This window comes from Ictidomys tridecemlineatus, chromosome 4, assembly GCF_052094955.1.
Source record: "Ictidomys tridecemlineatus isolate mIctTri1 chromosome 4, mIctTri1.hap1, whole genome shotgun sequence".
NCBI classification, from domain to species: domain Eukaryota; kingdom Metazoa; phylum Chordata; class Mammalia; order Rodentia; family Sciuridae; genus Ictidomys; species Ictidomys tridecemlineatus.
This window is the reverse complement of record NC_135480.1, coordinates 203,098,927-203,119,644: the sequence shown is the minus strand read 5'-3', so window position 1 is coordinate 203,119,644 and position 20,718 is coordinate 203,098,927. Positions and strand designations below refer to the sequence as shown.

General features: G+C 44.6%; 1 protein-coding gene and 1 long non-coding RNA gene across 8 annotated transcripts in view; both read right to left on the bottom strand.

Moving 5' to 3' along the window:
- Slc25a25 (solute carrier family 25 member 25) overlaps nt 1–20,718 on the bottom strand; it is a 35,197-nt gene that overhangs the window by 14,096 nt on the left and 383 nt on the right. The window contains exons 1-2 of one of the 7 annotated variants that reach the window (XM_021723581.3): nt 2,905–3,005; nt 2,337–2,511 (exon numbers count right to left, since the gene is read on the bottom strand). The exons of 2 other annotated variants lie outside the window; for them this stretch is intronic. In XM_021723581.3, coding sequence (XP_021579256.1) covers nt 2,337–2,435 — 99 coding nt within the window. In that variant the 5' untranslated portion in view covers nt 2,436–2,511; nt 2,905–3,005. 4 more of the 7 variants (XM_078048312.1, XM_021723582.3, XM_021723579.3 and 1 more) reach the window with 4 other exon arrangements.
- LOC144377371 (uncharacterized) lies at nt 7,651–20,714 on the bottom strand. Its single transcript, XR_013438322.1, has 2 exons — nt 8,955–20,714; nt 7,651–8,314 (listed from the first exon to the last, which is right to left on the bottom strand). It is a non-coding gene; the product is annotated as an uncharacterized LOC144377371 (long non-coding RNA).

Sequence of the window (20,718 nt, the reverse complement as noted above, 5' to 3'; positions counted from 1 at the left end):
ATCTATAAAGGAGCAGTTCCTCTTATGAATATCATTTTACCCTCGGATCTGTCAAGGCTACCTAACCAGCTTTCTTTGTCCTACCACTCAATTATGTGGCAACACACACACACACACACCCGAAAAACCCAAGCCGGTACTTCTTGTAAGAGTCAGAATACAATGAGTAAGAATAGGGCAGGCACAGGGGCTTTGGGAGTGTAGCACATTAGGTCAGAAAGAACCTGCCTTCTCCTCTGCAATGACTCAGACCAATCCAGAAATATTAGTATGTGAAGGAGCCTCACTAGCATCCGGTGGCTCGAGCCCCACCCACCTGCAGGGATCTTGAATCTCATTGGCTGCTACGGGGGCAGTGTCATTTGATGTTCAGGTTGCCATGACAGCCCAATATAGCTGGTTTCCAATGAAACTGCCTACACTTGACAATTACACACAATGAACAAAATTCTCTGAGCTTCACAAGACAGCCCCTCAGGATTTGCAAGCTCGAATGCCATGCGGGCACCTCCCACTCCAGACTATAGCAGATTAACTGTAAGACAAGGATAATGGGGGAAACCAGAACGGTTCCTAAAATAAAAGCTGGTAGGAACCTGACTCACAAACAGAATTATTTACATGGGGGAAGTGAGAGCAAAACAAAGTAGTGCTACTGGACACTGAGGAGCCTGAGAACCAAAAAGAACTTCTTTATAAGGTTTCCGGAACATTCTGGGGGCCTCTTCCTGAGGAGCCCCCAGGGCCTGCCTGGGAAGGGGCCCAGCAGGTCACTTGGTGATCACGTCTTCTATGCATACGTTCTGCATAACTGTTCCTGCTATTCAATTCACCTGCTTTCAAAGATTCTACATTATCCAGATGTGTTTCTTCTCTTGCTTCAAATGAAACCAGCAGCTCCATCTCCCTCTTGGGGATCCCCTGACACCCAGCCAATTTATGTCCCTTTTGGGGAACAGAGTCATAGAAGGTGTGGGTCCAGAAACTAGGCTGTTCAGCACATAAAGTCCTACCTGAGGCAACCCTTGGGGGAAAGCTGGCAAGGGGTGCCTGCAGGAGGCTGGGAATGCAGCCATTTATTAAAGTCAAAAACCAGATGATTAATTGAAGTCAGCTGGCTAATCCAGGCCATAAGCCAAGCAGAGGCACAGATAAAAGTTCCTCATAAAGACGCCATTTCCAATGTTGTCTAGATTGAGTGAGAGGTAGCAAATGACACCTCATTAACACATGAAGCCTGCACATCTCGGGCACGACTGACTCTGGGAGACCCTTGATCACTGCAGAAATCCCACCTAGGTCTAGGGGTTCTCCTCATTGCCTGTGCACACTCCACTGCAGGAGTCCCGCCCCAGAAAATAAATCAATAAAGCATCTATTTCTTGAATGTAGCAATTCAATTCAACAAATCTCTGGGCTATCTACAGTGCACCAAATACAATGTTAGAATCTCCTTCCCTTCTCCAATTGAGGAAGAAGAAAGATTAAAAATAACCAAAACTCAGGAGGTAAACAAGGTCACTCCAACCACACACCAATCTCTACTCCAATCCTGGGAACTCAGTCTCATTAAGCACTGCTTTCTTAAGGGACAACAAGGAGTACAGGACAAAGTTCAGGACAGACTTGGGGTTCAATTCTCATTCCTTAATGGTTTAACCCTGGGTGAACTAGTTAACCTTCCCATGCCTCAGTGTCCTCATCTAGAAAATGGGAGTGCTATCATTCACTTGGCTTTTTGTGAGGACCAGGCATTCAGTGACCCTGGGTGTCTGATCATCCAGAAAGGGACACTAGGCTCTGCATCTCTTGACTCTAGACTCTCCTGGGACCCAACCTCCTCCCTTCACTCTTCCTCCTGAATCCAAAAGTAAAATGGGTCCCACCAAAACAAGGAGAGTGTGACCTTCCAGATGCCCATGAGACTTGTCTCCTGCTCTAGGCCACGGGTCACACTTTTAAGGTACACTCTTTGGCCCTTTTAACTTGTTCTCTTTGCCCTGTTCAGACAAGCAAGGGCAACACACTTCAGTCTGTCCCTTACTTTCAAATGATTTTCTGAAGCCAAAGTGATGAACCCTAAGGTGAATCTGTTGAATCAATCTGCCCTCCCTCCACGCCATGCGGGTGGTCGTCAAGGGGCAGGAAAGTTTTTATAGGCAGAGAATTTGGACTGAGGGTGAGGGATTCTTAACTGCCTAATATATCTTTTTGACCCCCAATACCAAAATGACTTTTTAAAAAAAGTTTTCTCTTTCCCCCCACAAATTTTTTCCTCCAGGAAAATGATCCCAGACAAGCCCCTAAACTAAGAGGTCTTCTCCAGGGTGGGTTACCTTAGGAAACTGCTCTGCAGGTCCAACCACCAGCAAAATGGTGGGTCTCTTTTCGGTGGCCTCAGCCCTTCCATCTTGTTTCCCAAAAAAGCTTGACATCTGGTTGCCGGGAGCAGGAGCCTGGGTGCCTCTGACTTCATGATCCGTGCCCTCTCTGGAGTCCTGGCACCCAGCCCTAGGGAAAAAGCTAGACAGAAACTGCCACAGCATCTGCAGCATCCCGGCTTCCTCCAAACACCACTGATGGTGACCGTCCACTTGGAGGGATGTGACCACAATACCAAGGGTCTCTGGCTACACAGCTGCTTGGAGGCCTAGCCTGGGGAGTTCTCAGGCGGGAAGCTCTGCATGCAGGGGCTGTTTCCTGCTATTTCAAATTCACTAGCACTGCTGTCGTGCCTGGCCTGAGAAGTAGCTCACTCTAAAGGGAGCCTCCTAGGCTGCTGGCAATAAGGACAGCAGCTGGGCTTCTTCAATAAAACTCACTTCTACAGGTGGCCAGTGATCAAAGGTTTAGCTTAAAAAAAAAAAAGGAGGGGGGTAAGGATAAAGCAATATCCAAACAGACCTCTCCTGGGGGCAAAAGCAACTTGGAGCTCCCAGTCATTCAGCCGCCGGCGCTCTCCCCCAGCCCCGGCCGCCCATCCAGTCTGCAATCTCACTGCAGCAGGGCCCGGCCAATCACCTCTGCCGACACTACCACGTTCATTATCCCACCAGCACAAGCCCTCCAATCACAGGCGGCGGATTTCCTGCCTGCAGCCCGGCAAGTCCGCAGGGAGGTGCAGACACAAGCTCCAGATGAGGTTCATCTTACAGAATCCACCGGAGCCGGCTCGGCCGCTGCTGCGGTAACTTCCCAGTCTGCTGCTGCCGCACCGCAGGATGGCGGTCACCAAGTTCAACGTGATCAGGAGTCCTTGGCAACACTTCCTAGGACAACCAGCAACAAACACTCCAGTTCCACTCTCCAGTTTTCTCCAACCCATGCATGCCTCGATCCACACCATACCACGACTACTTCTCCCGTCAGCCTCTAGTCCACAGCGCAGAGACAGGGACCCGGTCACAGATTAAATCTAAACACCAAAATGGGTAAATCATCACAAGTAAGGGAATTCATCTTTGGTCATTTCTTAGTTTACTAGACAAATGAAGTGCATCTCTCGAAGAGGTGACCCTTTGATATGGGATTCACAACCATTATTCTAAAGACAAGTGTGAAAAAAGTTCAGTAAATTATGTTGGGGACAGTCCAGGGGCACATCATCCTCCTGCTGCTGTGAGGGTGCCCCTGAGTACAAGCCTCTGAAGAGCAATGTAGTGCCAGCCGCCAACACTCCAAAAGCCTCAACTCCAGCAACCTCACTTGCAGGAATTTATCCTGTAGGGATATCTGGGAAATCATATAAATACAGTGAGGTTTTGTTTTTTTTTTTTAAGTAACCTTGTTTATAATAGCACATATTTGAAAACAGCTTTTCTTTTGGTGGTATTGAGGATTGATTGGATCCAGGGGTGCTCTACCTCTGAGCCACATCCTCAGCCCTTTTTATTTTGAGACAGGTTCTTGCTAAGATGCCCAGACTGGCCTTGAACTTGCCATCATCCTCCTGCCTCAGCTGGGAATACAGGTGTGCCACCCAGCACAACTTGATTTTAAAATGGGGAATGGTACATAAATCATGGTGCACCCATACAGAGAAGTGCTGCACAGCTGCTAAAAAGAGTACCACGATTCTTACAATATGGGCACCATTAAGGGATTCTATGAAAATAACAGATAGGGCTCCTCAATGCTTGCTTTGAAAATGCTGGTGTCTGTATCAGCTGCCTGTCAAGAAACAGAACAAACTTAGATAGGAAGCAGTTTTGTATGCTGACGGAATGTGCAATCTTTGGATCCAAACATGATCATGACAATGTGACCTCATTTAAGTTACTCTAGCCCTCTGTGCCTAGCTACTCTTATTTATACACAAAATGGGGAGAGTGACAGAACAGTTTTGTTATTTCACAGAGCTGATGAAAGACTAGACTAGCTAATACACAAAGCTCTCAGAGTACACAGAACACTCAGTAACTCATAGTTAGTTTACTGCTGAAATGAAGGACACAGTGCTACTTTGAGTTCTCACCCACAAACATTAAGAAAAATCCCTTCTTTAGTAGGTTAGTGGCTTTTAACTGAATGGACTTCTCCATAACATGAAACTGGCTTCCAGCCAGCAGGGAGTACTAGGGACATTCACCTTTGTACCCAAAACAAGAAGCCCAGACAAAACAAGAAACAATGTCTTCAGGCCACTGGACCACATGCAAGGAAGGACAGTGCTTCCTGAGAAATGCTCATGATAAGGCCAGCCCCAGCTTCCTGCCTGGAGTTTCCAGGCTACTGGGCAGACGGAAAGCCCAGGACAGTTAGAGTTCACAGGATAGGGAACTGAAGAAGACACAGCTGCACAGAGAGGGCTCTGGGGAGCAGCCCAGTGTCCTCCTGGGGTCACACTTGTATGAGGAAGCCGTCATTCAGATCACAGGGCTAAAGTCACTTCTGTTCCCACCAGCCAGACTAGAAAACCTCGCAATATAGGAAGGTGCAGGAAGGCCACTCACAGGATTCTGCTTCTGTAGTGGACCAAAACCAGCTGGGCTACTCCTCCATGCTGGGACTGAGCCCCAGGGGCCCTACCACTCAGCCACATCCCCAGCCCATTTTATTTTTTATTTTGAGACAGAGTCTCCCTAACTTGCCCAGGCTGGCCTTAAACTTGAAATCCTCCCACTTCAGCCTCCCAAGCCCCTATTCTTGTCCCACAAATCAAAACAAGCCCTGAAAGAGTCAAATTGTTTCCAAATAACTGCACCTAGAATAAAGGTCAAGAACATTTAGAGGAATACAAAAATGTCCAGTACTTAACAAAGTAAAGTCCAGTAAAAAATGAATAGGAATGCAAAGAAGCAGGAAAGTGTGACCCTTAACAAGAGTAGAAATCAATCCACTGAAGCTGGCCCAGAAATGACAGGTATGGTAGGATTAGTGCAGACGTCACAGTTAATATAGTTGGGAGGAGGGCTGTAGCTCAGTGGTAGAGCACAGGTGAGGCTCGGTTCAATCCTCAGCACCACTTAAAAATAAATACAACTAAAAGTTAATATAATTGTAATTCATTATGTTCTAGAAGCTAAAAAGAGGGCTGTGGTAATGTTTGCCTGACATATGTGAGGTCCTAGGTTCGGATCCAACACCTCGATAGATAGATAGAAGCAGCAGCTAAAGAGAAATGTTCAAGTATGTCAAACAGGCTCCGTAGATCTGAAGACTCTGGAGGAAAGCCACAGTGTCTGATGGTTTTAACAGTAATGAACTTGAGGACAGCAACAGAAACTTTCCAATGAAACAGAAAAAAAAAAAAAACATGTGGGGATAGCAAAGAGACTAACACACCTGGAACTGGAGTCCTGGGAGGAGGGACTGAGGAAATATTTTAAAAAGCCAACCCTTGGGCTGGGGATGTGGCTCAAGCGGTAGCGCGCTCACCTGGCATGCGTGCGGCCCGGGTTCGATCCTCAGCACCACATACCAACAAAGATGTTGTGTCCGCTGAGAACTAAAAAATAAATATTAAAAAAATTCTCTCTCTCTCTCTCTCTCTCTCTCTCTCTCTCTCTCTCTCTCTCTCTCTCTCTCTCCCTCTGTCATTCTCTCTTTAAAAAAAAAAAAAAAAAAAAAAAAAACGAGTAAATTTCTAAAAGCCAACAATAAAGAGGGAATCTTTAAAACAGCCAGAGCTGGGAAAAGATCTGTTATATACAGAGGAACAAAGCTAAGAAAACAGGGGCCTTCCTCAGACAGACAGCCCAGAAGTCCACACTCTGAAGGCTTTTCACACATACAAAAACTGAAGGAGCCTGTCATGGTGGCACAAGCCTGTGATCCCTTTGGCTCGGGAGGTTGAGGCAGGAAGATCTTGAGTTCAAAGCCAGCCCCAGCAACAGCAAAGTACTGAGCAACTCAGTGAGACCCTGTCTCTAAATAAAATACAAAATAAGGCTGGGGATGTGGCTCAGTGGTCGAGTTCCTTGAGTTCAATTCCCGGTAGAGCAAACAAAACAACACAACAAATAAAACAAACCAAGGGGGAGGGGGGAGCAGGGGAAGAGCACCAGAAATGGTAACCATGTGGGTGAATAAAGAGGCCTTTAGATGTGTAGGAAACCACAGGACAAGTAGGGCGCAGAGGTGCAAGCCTGTTAACGAAGCAACTCAGGAGCCTGGGGCAAGAAGATCAAAAGTTCAAGGCTGGGGATGGGGATATAGCTCAGTTAGAAGAGTACTTACCTTGCATGAATGCTCAAGGCCCTGGGTTCAATCCTAGCACTACCAAAAAACAGTTCAAGGCCAGCCTAGGCAACTTAGACACCCTATCTCAAAATTTTAAAAGGGGAACTTGGTAGCTCAGAAGTAGAGCACTGCTTCTCTAGCACGCTCAAGGCCCTGGGTTCAGTCTCCATCACTGGCACACGCGCGCACACACACGCACACCCACAACCACAGCAAAGGCTGAGAGGAGGGAAGGGCAAGTGTGGTCATCCCTCAGCATCCCGGGGAGGGTTCCTGGATGCCAATGTCCACGGACATCTGTCTCATAACAGCAGGACATTTGCCACATCCTCTCATGTACTTTATTTATTTGGGAACTAGAGATTGAATCTAGGGGAGTTTTACCAATTACTGCGCTACACCCTCAGTCCTTTTTTATTTTTAGAGACAAGATCTTACTATGTTGCCAAGGCTGGCCTCAAACTTGTGAGCTGGTCTCCTAAATCTCTGAGATTACAGGCATGCAACACCATGCCCAGTCTCTGTATACCTTCAGCCAACTCTAGACTGCTTATGAGGTCTAACAGAATGTAAGTGTATTACACAGTTGTTACACTGTGTTGTCTACAAAATAAGGACATAGGAGAAACTCTGTACATGTACAGTACACACACTCCCCCCCCAAATGTTTCTGATCCACAGTTGGTTGAATCCACAAATGCAGAACCCTCGGGTAGAGAGGGCTGACAGTGCACCATTCAAGATGCTGAAACCATGTTCAGTGGTGTCACACCCACTGGGTAGGCTGTGGTAAACCAATGGTGTGTACTAAATCCCTAAAGCAACCATCAGAGAGAGGCAGTGACAAAGCCAGCTAATAAGTCAACAGAAGAGATGAAGTGCATAAACAATGCTCAGGTGACCAACAGACAGAGAAAGGAGAAAGGGAATGAAGACCAATGGACACACAGAAAATAATGCGGAGACTGGTTCAAGGTATAGAGGATTTTATTGATTTACTTTGAGACAGGGGTCTCACTACATTGAACAGGCACGTCTCAGACTCCTGCCTCAGCCTCCAGAGTGCTGGACTACCCGCGTGCTCACCACACCCAGCCTGCAGTAAATTTTAACAGTCCTCAGTACCCCCTGTTAATAACTGGTAGAATAAGTGGATAGAAAACCAGTAGAGACACAGAAGTCTGGAATAACTTTAGCAACCAACTTGACCTGACAGCATTAATACAACAGCAGTTACACCTCTTCTCAAGTGCACTCTAAACATATTCTGGCCCATAAAACCAGTCTCAATAAATTTTGTTTCTGTTTATTTTATATTTTGTGTACTAGGGACTGAACCCAGGAGCTACATACTCAGCCCTTTTTATTTTGAGGCACGGTCTGGCCAAGTAGCTGAGGCCAGTCTTGAACTTCTGCCTCAGGTTCCTGAGTTGTTGGGATTATAGGTGTTGAGTCTTAATAAATTTAAAAGAATTCAACTCCTACAAATTATGCTCTTGGACCACAGTGGAATTAAATTAGAAATCAGTGAGGGCTGGGGATGTGGCTCAAGCGGTAGTGCGCTCGCCTGGCCTGCCCGCGGACCAGGTTCGATCCTCAGCACCACATACAAAGATGTTGTGTCCGCCGAAATCTAAAAAAAGAAATAAAATATTAAAATTCTAAAAAAAAAAAAAAAAAAAAAAGCCTTTAAAAAAAAATCAGTGACAGAATGACATCCGGAAAATACCTAAATATTTGGAAACTAAACACAATTCTAAATAACTCATATGTCAAAGAAGAAATCAAGAGAAATTAGGAAGTATTTTGAATGGTATGAAAGCACAACATACTGAAATTTGTCAAATGCAGCCAAAGAAGTCCTTATAAGGAAGAGCTAGCTACATTAGAAAAGAGAGAGATAGTGACCTCAGCTTCCACTTTTTTTTTTCCTTGCAATGCTAGGAGTGGAACCCAGGGCCTCTGCCACTGACCTACATCCCCAGCCCCCTCAGTTTCTACTCTAAGCCAGAAAAGAACAAATTAATCCCAAAGTAAACAGAAGAAAGAAAATACATGAGATAAGCGACAATACCATGCTTATTTATCCTAAAATCTTCCTTGACCAGCAATAGATAGAGAGTGATAAATGGAAATATGTTCAACTGCATATTTTACCAATGTTTATGGTTAAGACACTTCAGCCAGGCCCAGTGACACAGGCCTATACTCCTAGCTACCAGGGAGGCTGAGGCAGGAGGATCGCAAGTTTGAGGCCAGCCTGGGCAACTTACTGAGACTCTCTTTCAAAATTTAAAAGAGCGCTGGGGATATCTCAGTATAGAGTGCTCCTGGATCCCAGTACTGCAAAAACAAAACACATTTTCTTGTGTTTTTTATTTCCCCAGGGGTTAATGTAGTATATTTCTTGCACCTAAACCAGCTGTATCAGAAGATCAGTTTCTTTTGGTTGCATGCCGATTACTCTAATGGTACAACTCTAATTACACTTAGCTTCTTGGGAATGAGGGACCACCCACACCCAGAGGCAGAGCTGGCAAGTGGAACCCTACCATGCCTGAACCTGGTTAAGCTGACGCTAATCACCTGCAGCAGTAATCCACTCCTCTGGGAGTCTAGAAAATACTTAATGGAGATGTGTTTCACAGGATTTATGATATTTTTCAGAAGAAAAAAGTTCTAATGGAATAGACCTGCAGTGAGAAGTAGTCAAATGGCTTTTTCTAAATCACCCAGAGCATCACACAGAAGGACAACTGCAGTCCGGAAATCCTCCCATGGGCAACTCCTACAGTAGCCTCCAAGCCTCATCACCTACACCTACTACCTATCTAAGAACTATTAACGTTCAAGATATTGCCTGAGTCTAAGGGAAGACTAAATTTTTTTTTTTTTTTACCATATTGGGGATGGAATCCAGGGCCTCGTACATAATAGGCAAGAGCTCTATCACTGATCTACATCCCCAGACTCTTTAAATTTTTAACTTTGAGCCAGGGTCTCACTTAGACCCAGGCTGGACTTTAACTTGTGATCCTCCTGCCTCAGCTTCTTGAGTGGCTGGTGTTACAGGCCTGTGTCACCATGCCCATCTATGAACATTTTTAAATTGAAAAATGAAGCCAGATTTTACTTGACAGAAAGCCAGGCTGCTTTGGCTGATTTGATACTGAGGACTGGCTCTGCCAAAGAGGTCACAGGAAGGTCCCGTTCCATCATTTGAATGAGTCAAACCTGCAGCTCTATGGTTTCAATCAAACCCCAAACCCAAACCAACAAACACAAATGTTTAAGGCACATGTACAAAATGTGTAAGGAGATAAACCGTTTTACAAAGTCTTTTAGAGTGATACAGGAGACAAAAATATTTTTGAAGAATCTTTTATATATTGACATATAGTCATGATTTACTATTTCTGGGGCACAACTGTAGCAGGTGTGTTTTAGTCTCTGCTGAAATGAATCCACCAGTTAATGTAACCCACTAAGTTGCAAGTTTTCAAGTCTATGAATGTAATATTCAAATATGTTCTCAGGGCGGGGATTGTGGCTCAGTGGCAGAGCTGTCTCCCAGCTGCTTGTTCTGCATTGCTCCAGCATTGTAAGGTCAAGGACAAGAAAAGGGGGAACCCATCCAGCAGGTGCCCTGGGCAGATAGACAACATAGATGTTCAGGGTATGAAGGCAACAGGGAGAACTGTGTGTTAAGAATTACCTGTTTAGGGCTGGAGCTGGGGCTCAGTGACAGACTGCTTGCCTAGCACATGTGAGGCACCAGGTTCAATCCTCAGCACCATATAACAATAAATAAAGATATTAACAACAATAACAAAAAAACTCAAAATGACATGTTTAAACCAGGCCAGTGCTTCAAAAAAATTCAGAAAAGAAATTTTAACTATAGAACTACTTAATTTACCTCCCTGATCCTATTTTTCTTTCTACAGGTTAGAGAGGAAGAGATTCCAACAAACAAAATACACCCAAGATGTGAATGAAAACAGAAAAAAGTGAACTTTGTCTCAGTGCATAGCTACGGGGCACCACAGGCACCTTGTCCTTCTAAGGTGCCCTACGATGCCCTTATAGGACTCCAACCTCTCTGGCCTGTGAAACATGAGGACTGAGCCGGACACACTTTGACAGTGTTCCAGCACCAGCATCCTGGACTCATCCTGTGGACTCAGCTCAAAGCCACAGGCTTCAGCCAGAGCAACAGCAGGGCTTCACATGGCTGTGGGGGCCACAGTAGCTGTCTTTGACAGTCAGGTGTGTCACATCTACAGCTGAGGGTTTAGCAGTGGCTTCCTCTTGGTGATCTAGAGTACTCTCTGGGCTGGGTGCAGAGGGCCTGCCTTAATCCCAGGGACAAGGGAGGCAAAGGCAGGAGGATCAAAAGTCCCAGGCCCGCCTGGGCGACTCAGCGGAGACCCTGTCCCCAAAATGAAAAGGGCTGGGTTCCATCACCAGTACCAAAAAAATAAAAATAAAATAATAAAGTACCCTGTGGGGTGGGGATGTGGCTTAGCCGTAGAGCACTTGTCTGGAGCGCAGGAGGCCCCGGTTCCATCCCCAGCGGGCAAACAGCAAAACTGCCCTCTCCCAGATTATCTGCTTTTCCCACCACTGGCATTTCAATGGCTTTGGGGTTTTCTCACACAGGTCTCATGGGGGGGGGCGGGGGGACAGGGAGAAAGGCAAGGCCAGGGGCAATGGGAGGACGTCAGCTGCCCGTCCTTTTCCCATTGTCCCTGCAGAGCCCTGACTCACCCCCTGCTTCCTGGAAAACCAGCCAAGAATGTGAAGCTGGCAGGCAGCTCCTTCTGGTCTACCTTTGTTATTCGTTTATTTAAAGGAAAATGCATCTTTCTTTTAGATTTTTTTTAGTGTGGTTGGACACAATACCTTTATTTTATTTATTTATTTTTATGTAGGGATGAGGATGGAATCCAGCGTCCTGCACATGCCAGGCGAGCACTCTACCTCTGGGCCACAACCCCAGCCCCAAGGAAAATGCATCTTTTTAAAAATTTTTCTTGGGGCTGGGGATGTGGCTCAAGTGGTAGCACGCTTGCCTGGCATGCGTGTGGCCCCGGTTCGATCCTCAGCACCACATACAAAGATGTTCTGTCCGCTGAAAACTAAAACTAAACTAAAATAAAATAAATATTTAAAAAAATAAATAAATAAAAATAAAAATTATTCTTAGTTGTAGATGGACACAATATCTTTAGTTTTATTTATTTTTTTAATGTGGTGCTGAGGATCGAACCCAGGGCCTCACACATGTGAAGCAAGCGTGCTTTACCACTGAGCCACAACCCCAGCCCCAGGAAAATGCATTTTTATCATAACCTTTTTCAGGTTTTGTGCCAGATCTTTTATATCCCGTATTTAGGAACAGGACCCCTGTCCTTGGAGTCATTGCTTCCTGAGCACCCTCAGGGGCCTTAATATGCTGAGCTGGATTTTGCATAGATATGTCTAGGTCATAAACTGAGAAGAGCTGTGGCTAGGGGCAAGCACCTGTAGCTGTGGGAGGAGGAAGGCAGTGCAGCTCAGGACACTGGGCAGAGTCAGTCCTGGATTCTAGTTCTCTGTTGGCCTTAAACCAACCTAACCTCTGGGCCTCCCTCCCACTTCTGCAAAGAATGCTGGCTAGTGAGATAACATCCACTTGAGGCTCCCATTTTCTCAACTTCAAAGTCAACTCCATGTTTGAGGAAAGATCCTCTATGGCTTACGCAGTAACAACAGGCTGTGAAGCCCTTCTCTGTTCCAGGAAAAGTGTGGACCAATGACATCCATATGTGTAAACAGAGTGACTCTGCGACTTTAAGGTTTTAGAGTTTCTTTCCTGTTTTCATCTCCCCAACATCCAGGCTTCCCACAGCCCATGTCCTCCTCCAAACTGCTCCAGATTGCAGATGTGAGATGTGCCCTCCTGGGCACCTCATCCTGTGATCCTCACATCACTCGTATGCCTAGACTCTGCCCTCCCTTGCCTTCCATTCTTCACTGGGAGCAGAAGGTAGGTGATTCTAACCAATTCTGGGCATCGTGTTCTCAAAGAACCACAGGGGAGAAAAGTTATCTGGAAATGAACACCAATGTATTAGACATTGCACTGGCTCTTTTTTTTTTTTTTTTGAGAGAGAAAGAGAATTTTTTTTTAATATTTTTATTTTTTTTTTAATATTTTTAATATTTTTATTTTCGGTGAACACATCTTTATTTTATTTTTATGTGATGATAAGGATCAAACCCAGCACCCTGCGCATGCCAGGCGAGCGCGCTACCGCTTGAGCCACATCCCCAGCCCTCGCTCTTTATATTTTTATTTATTTAGCAGTTTTGAGGCTTGAACCCAGGAGTGCTCTACCACTAAGATACATCCCAGCCATTTTTATTTTTTACTTTGAGACAGAGTCTCACTAAGTCTCCCAGTCTGGCCTTGAACTTGTGATCTTCCTACCTCAGTCCAGTTGCTGGGATTACAGGTGTGCACCACTGTGCCTGGCTTCTTTATACACTTTTATTTGATCCACATAAACACTTTATGAAGTAAGTATTCATACCATTATACCACCATAATGTTTCTAATAAGAAAAGAAAGACCTTGAGGGGGTGAGTCACAGCTAGGAAACAGTAGCCAAAGGAACATTTAAACCAAGATCACATACCATACAATCACCTATTTAAAGTGCACAACTCAGCTGGGTGTGGTGGTGCATGTCTGTAATCTCAGTGACTTGAGAGGCTAAGGTAGGAGGATTGCAAATTTGAGGCCAGCCTCAGCAATTTAATGAGACTCTGCCTCAAACTAAAAATAAAAATGGAGATATAACTTGGGGCTGGGGATGTGGCTCAAGCGGTAATGTGCTCGCCTGGCATGCGCAGGGCGCTGGGTTCGATCCTCAGCACCATATAAAAAAATAAAATAGGGCTGGGGATGTGGCTCAAGCGGTAGCGCCCTCGCCTGGCATGCGTGTGGCCCGGGATCGATCCTCAGCACCACGTACAAATAAAGATGTTGTGTCCACTGATAACTAAAAAATAAATATTAAAAAAATTCTTTCTCTCTCTCTCTTAAAAAAAATAATTTAAAAATAAATAAATAAATAAATAAAATAAAGATGTTGTGTCCACCAAAAAATGAAAAATAAATATTTTTTTTAAAGGGGGGGATATAACTCGGGGGAAAAGTACCCCTGGATTCAATCCTCAATACCAAAAAAAAGAATAAAAAAAGGACCAGAAGTATTGTTTGGTGATACCTAAGTATATATTTTGGTCAGCTTTTTCTCTGTGACTAACAGATCAGACCAGAACAACTATAAAGAAGGAAAAGTTTATTTATGGGTTCACAGTTTCAGAGGTCTTAGTCCATAGAAGGCCAGCTCCATTCCTTGGGGCTTGAGGTGAGGCTGAACATCATGGCAGAGTGTGTGGCAAAGGGAAGCAGCTCACATGAGATAGGAAGCAAAGAGAAACTCCACTTGCCAAATACAAATATATACAATTATATTCCAGTCAAATCCTACCACTTCAGTTGCCACTCAGTTAATCCCTATCCCAGGATTACTCCACCGATTGGGTTAAGACTCTCACAACCCAGTCATTTCTCCTTTGAACCTTCTTAAATTGTCTCACATGTGAGCTTTTGTGGGATACCTCGCATCCAAACCATAATACCCTAGGTTCAATCCCCAGTGCTGAAAAAGATACAAATAAAGTATACAATTTAGTGGTTTTCAGTATCTTCACAAATATGTGCAACCATCACCATGGCAAACTTGGGAACATTATCATCACCTCAAAAATAATTCCCACAGTAAGCCAGGCACAGTGGCACACGCCTATAATCCCAGCAACTCAGGAGGCTGAGGTAGGAGGGGATCGCAAGTTCAAAGGCAGCCTCAGCAATTTAGAGGCCCTAAACAACTTAGCAAGACTGGTCTCAAAAGTAAAAAATAAATAAAAAAGGGATGGGATCTTTTCCTGTGTCCAAGAGTCAAACAGATCATTAGAAGATTAAAATTGTGGATAGCTGACTTTATCTAATATAGTAATGTGTCCCACTGGTGACAGCTAAATAAAAATTAATAAATTTTTTAACCACAAAAAAGGTGGGGGGGCATTGGGGATGTGGCTCAAGCGGTAGCGCGCTCGCCTGGCATGTTCAATGCTCAGCGGCCCGGGTTCAATGCTCAGCACCACATCCAAAAAAAAAAATGTTGTGTCCGCTGAAAACTAAAAAATAAATATTAAAAAAATTCTCTCTCTTAAAAAAAAAAGGGGGGGGATGGGGATGTGGCATGGTGGTAAAGCACCCCTAAGTTCAATCCCTTGTACCAAAAAAAAAAAAAAAAAAAGCCCCACAGCCCTTGCTTATCACCTTACTATCTCTCCATGTCCCTTTACAGCTGCCCCATTCTGGACTTTCACATGGATGGATCATAAAATTCAACCTCTTTTGTTGACTGGCTTCCTTTGCCCAGCCAAGTCCTCCCAAAGTGTGTACTACTAAATCCCAGGATTCATTACCTCAGCCCAGGGAGCCACAAAAGGTATGGACAGGGTGTCCCGTCAAGTGTGCATGACGCCACCTGTTTTTACAGGGGATTATAGAAAAATGCAGGTTTTCAAATTCTTATAGACTCTTAGATCCCTCTTCCGTGTTGGCCCTAGCGGTACTCTCAGGACTCATGAGCAGCAGACACAGTGTTTCAGATAAAGAACCAACAGTGACTCCGGTAAGGCTGACCGTCCCTGAAGGATGACACAAGAGGGACGATTTCACTTGGGGTGGAAGGCTGGATGGTGGGGAGGACTACAGGGACTAAATCAATCCCCAGCTTCTAATAAGAAGTGGTTAAAAATAAAGTCTGTGCAGACACAGTGCCATGAGACTAGTGCTACATAAAAACTGCTTTGTTTGCTGATTCCATCCCACGTATTTAGATGGATCAGAAATGAATACCAGCAAAATATGCCTGCCTCATTCCCCTGTGATTTCTGTGAGACTTGACAATTAATGACTCTTAACATCAAAGGAATTTCTCTGGCTGAAGCTTCTGACTGAAAGGACTCTGGTATATTCTTACTATTACTTGGTTTTAGGGTCAAGGTACCTGACTCTATGTTTCCAAACATCTTTTTTTTTTTCTCAGTGCTGGGGAGTGAGCCCAGGGGTGCTCTACCTCTCAGCTATATCCCCAGCCCTTTCTAATATATTTATTTAGGTACCAGGGACTGAACCCAGGGGTTCTTAACCTCTGAGCCACATCCCCAGCCCTTTTTTGAGACATGGCTTCACTAGGTTGCTGAGGCTGGTTTTGAACTCGCAATCCTCCTTCCTCAGCCTTCAGAGCCTCTGGGATTATAGGCCTGTGCCACTATGCCTGGCTCTAATTTTTATTTTGAGATACAGTCTCATTCAATTGCCAAGGCTGCCCTCATACCTGGGATCCTCCTGCCGCAACCTCCTAAGTAGCTGGAATTACAGGTGTGGGACACTATGCCTGATTTCATTTTAAAAATTATCTTCTAGTTGACTCTATAAATCATGACTTTGAGCCAGGAACCGATTTTGCAACAATATAACACAAAACAATTTAACAAAGGAGCTCAATCCAATCTGCAAACTGCATTGTTCTCTTCTAATGGGCCATTACACTATTGGGAATGTTGCCTACCCTTTTCCATGAAAAAGGCTCTTTTCTTCCATAGACCATCTTATCTGAGTCTGCCTATTTGGGGTAAATATCCTTACCACAAATGGCCAGACATGAAAAAGTTAGAGTTCAACAGTACTGTCTGATGAAGCAACACCAGGTGGCCATTAATGATCTTCCCTTCTATTATCTCAAGGCAGAGGGCTGCCTTGTGTGCACACTTCTGGGGTCAATGAGAGAAACAGGGAAGGGTGGGTTATCATTCTGTGATAGGGGAAGCATTGGCATTCCTGAAACTTTGGAACAAAAGCTATGGTTCTAAATAGCTTTCTTAGGCTTAGGGTGAAGTGTTTAGGCAAAAAGAAACAACTGGTAGTTAAGAGAGAGAGAAGCTGCAATCAGAAGGTTCCATTGCCTTCTCTGGTCTAATTCTCTCCTGGCCAAATGATTTTTGAGGTTCTTTCACTATCTTTTTTGTTTTGTTTTGTGGCCCTGGTGATTGATCCCAGGGGCGCTCTACCACTGAGCTACATCCCCCACAGCCTTTTTTATTTTTATTTTGAGACAGGATCAAAGATGCAGAAGCTGGCCTTGAATGTGTAATCCTCTTGCTTCACCCTCCTGAGTCGCTGGGACTATAGGCATTTGACTGAGCCCAACATCATCATCTCTTTGAATGGCTGTTCTTTCCCTTGTCAAATAGTTTAGAATCATTTTACTGCCTTACTGTGGGGCTTGATCTAGATGGCGTGCATGCAAGTCTCTAGGTCAGCAACTCACCACAGCATCGTCTAGAATGTTCACCTATGTTAAACACCAGCCCCCTGTGGAGCCCCAAGCCTCAGCTAGGGAGACAACTGTTTACATGTAACACTGCTTCCTTTCTTCCTCTAATTGGTTGAGTTCTAACCTATGTTTAAAATTTGTTTTAAGACAAAGATTTTGTTTGGTCACATGAAAATGCCCAAAATAGTCAATGCTATAATTAGCCCCAGCAGAGTCTTATTTCCAAAGTCACTACTGTTGTCGTCATCCTTTTTCTTTCTTTAATAAACCCTCCCCCCCCCCTTTTTTTTTTTGGTCCCAGGACAGGCTTCTTTCTTACATGCCCTTTACAAAGAAAATTTCCCTGGCTGGCTGCCATGAGAGTCTCCACCCCACTTCCATTTTAAGTCATTTTTCTCTGTCCCAGCCTCTTCTGCAACAAAGGCAGACCAAAAACTTGCTATTCATTTTATTTTTTTTTTAAAGAGAGTGAGAGATAGAGAGAGTGAGAGACAGACAGAGAGAGAGAGAGAGAGAGAGAGAGAGAGAGAGAGAGAGAGAGAGAGGGGAGAGAATTTTTTAATCTTTATTTTTTAGTTTTCGGCGGACACAACATCTTTGTTTGTATGTGGTGCTGAGGATCGAACCCGGGCCGCACGCATGCCAGGTGAGCGTGCTACCACTTGAGCCACATCCCCAGCCCTTGCTATTAATTTTTAAAGAAAACATGACCCCAGGCTGTTATAAGCTAGCAAGAGGCTTTGTGGAATCACATGGCCTGGGTTCATTCATCTATCACCCACTGATAAGCAGTCAGCTAGGACTCTTGTACAAACCCTGTATCTCAAACTGGCCTCACTTGGGTCATAGGAAGCAACTTCCAATGTGTAGTTTTTCCAACACCTGTTCCCATGGCAAAGACCCCTTTTTTGGGCTGGGGTTGTGGCTCAGTGGTAGAGTTTTCACCTAGCACATGAGAGGCCCTGGGTTCGATCCTCAGCACCACATAAAAATATATAAAGAAAATAAAGGTATTGTGCCCAACTACAACTAAAAAATAAATATTTTTTTTAAAAAGACTCCCCCCGCCTTTTTTTTGGTTGTCAATGAATCTTTATTTTACTCATTTATATGTTGTGCTGAGAATCGAACCCAGTGCCTCACACATGCTAGGCAAGCGTACCACTGAGCTACCACCCCAGCCCAACAAAGGGCCTCCAGATTCTTTCACTCCTTCCAGTTGGGCAAAACTGTAGCAATGCTTTTTCTGTAGCTGCTAATACTAATGACATTTTAACAGGAAGTGGCACAGGGGTACATTAGGCAGGGTGTCTTCCTGTTCCCCAGTTATTTACAAAGAGGCAGATATTTTTCCCTAATACACAAAAACATTTTCCATGCGACTACCTTGTGCTCCTTTACAGGTAATAAACTAATAAAATGCATCATTTCTAATCTCTTTCTTAAAGCTATATAACAATTTAGCTTATTCAAAAACCAAAAGAGGGGATGAGTTGTGGCTCAGTGGTAGAGTACTTGCACATGTGAGGCCGTGGGTTCGATCCTCAGCACCACATATAAATAAATAAAGTAAGTAAAGGTATTGTGTCCAATACCAACTGAAAAATATTAAAAAAAAAAAAAAAGTTGTAGAAATCAAATCCATACTTAACCTCTCAAAAGAATAAAAAAGGCATGGTGTCACTTCCTGTAATCCCAGCTACTGGGGTTAGTGAGGACAGAAGGATTCCAAGTTCACAGCCAGGCTCATCAATTTAGTAAGACTCTTGTCTCAAAATAAAAAATAAAAAGGCTGGGAATGTAGCTCAGTGGTAGAGAATCCCCGGGTTCAATCTTCAACACCACAAAAGAATAAAAATAAGACAGAAGTAGTATTTCATAGCATGATCAAGGCCCTGGGTTTCATCCCAGCACCAAATAAAGTTTTGTATCAGAGAACTTAGATCAAAGACTTAACTTAGAGTCAAAGATTTTGGAATCAGGATGACCCAAAGGGCTAAGTTCCCTTTGATTAATCAAAAAGGTTTTCTTTTAGACTGGGAAGAACGATCACTTTTTCCTTATTTGCCCTTAGGCAAATTCACTTCCAAAGATATGCATCAGGATCAATATCAGATGTGCCATGAATTGCCAGAACATTGTGATTCCTGTTGAGCCACCAAGCTTGATATAAACACTGGATACCCTCCTGCAGCCAGATGTCCTCACTATGCCTAGCAGTATATGCCAAGTAACTAGGTTCATGAGAGCAGAAAGGTTCACCTGGGCCCAGATCTCTTGGAACCTTCCCAGCTTGGCCACCCTAGTTTTTTCAGGTAATTTGCTCATTTGATTTCTATGGGGAAATCTCCAGCCCACAACACTATTTTGCATAAAACTGACTTAAGGGAGAAAAAATTTAAAACTTGTCTCTTCTGAGAACTGGAAAAAATTTTTTGTCTCTTGGACTTAACCCAGGGAATCTATGTTGCAGTGTTACCCTTGGTCTTCCTAGGTTGATCCTAAGTAAGTTAAATACCTTGGATGTTGATCCAAGATTATCTTGGACATGAGTTAAAAACACCTTATGTATAACCACCAGACCAACAAATTGGCTTAATTTACTGGCATTTTACCAGATTTTCTTCACACTTGACTGTAAGATTCTCTAACTGTTGTTTGTACAAATAGCCCAAACTAACTTTGAAAGAGATTACTAGATAAAATACTCATCAGACCTACACCAGGTAGTAAAATCAGGCTAAGCTATCAAAACGGAAAAATTTGGGAAGGTTTGATACAAAGTCAAAACGAAAAACATATCATGAGACAGAAAAGAAGAAAAAGATATTGCTCCAGGCTTTCTTACACAGAAAGGGCAGCAATCCTAGAGATTGGTCATTTCTCTGGCCCTGTCTACACGATCTCTGCCAGGGGCCCACTCCCTTCTCAGGTGAACCACATTTTCACTTTTAGCAAGCATTTGCCCCAGATTCTTTCATTCCACGCGCACTCCAACTCTGCAAGGGATCACGATCCATGTCCCCGGATAAGCAGTGGGGATGAGCTTCAACCACGAGACCTGTCAGTCTCACCACCCACATCCACACAGATCTGCCTGAAACCCCAGTTCCCATTTTTTCCAGACTCCCACATGCTTCTGAGAGGAACCAGATGAGGGCCCACGATGGCATGGAAACAAGAGGGGAAAAGGCGACAGGGGGTACAATGGATGGATGAACCCACTAAGCGGGGTGTCAAGCTAGGCCTTGAGATCATGAGGTGACAAAGGCACACTTTGGGGAACGCCCCTGACGGGAAGGGGCTTTTTTGCTTATCAGAAGGTCCGGAGGGTGCCCACGACAAGCCTTTCTGCCTAGCCCAAGCACGGGGCGTCCATCTGACAGTCAAGGGGGGACTACCTGCCCCACCAGGGGTCCTGCCCAGTTCAAAGGGACGACCGTCCACCCAGACCACTTCCCAATCCCAAGGGCTGCCAGAGAAGCCTGACGTTCAGACGTGTCCCCAGCAGCCAGAACTGTCACCCGGACGTCCCGGGGGCTCTCTCCTCGCCCGCGCGGACGGCGCACCCTCC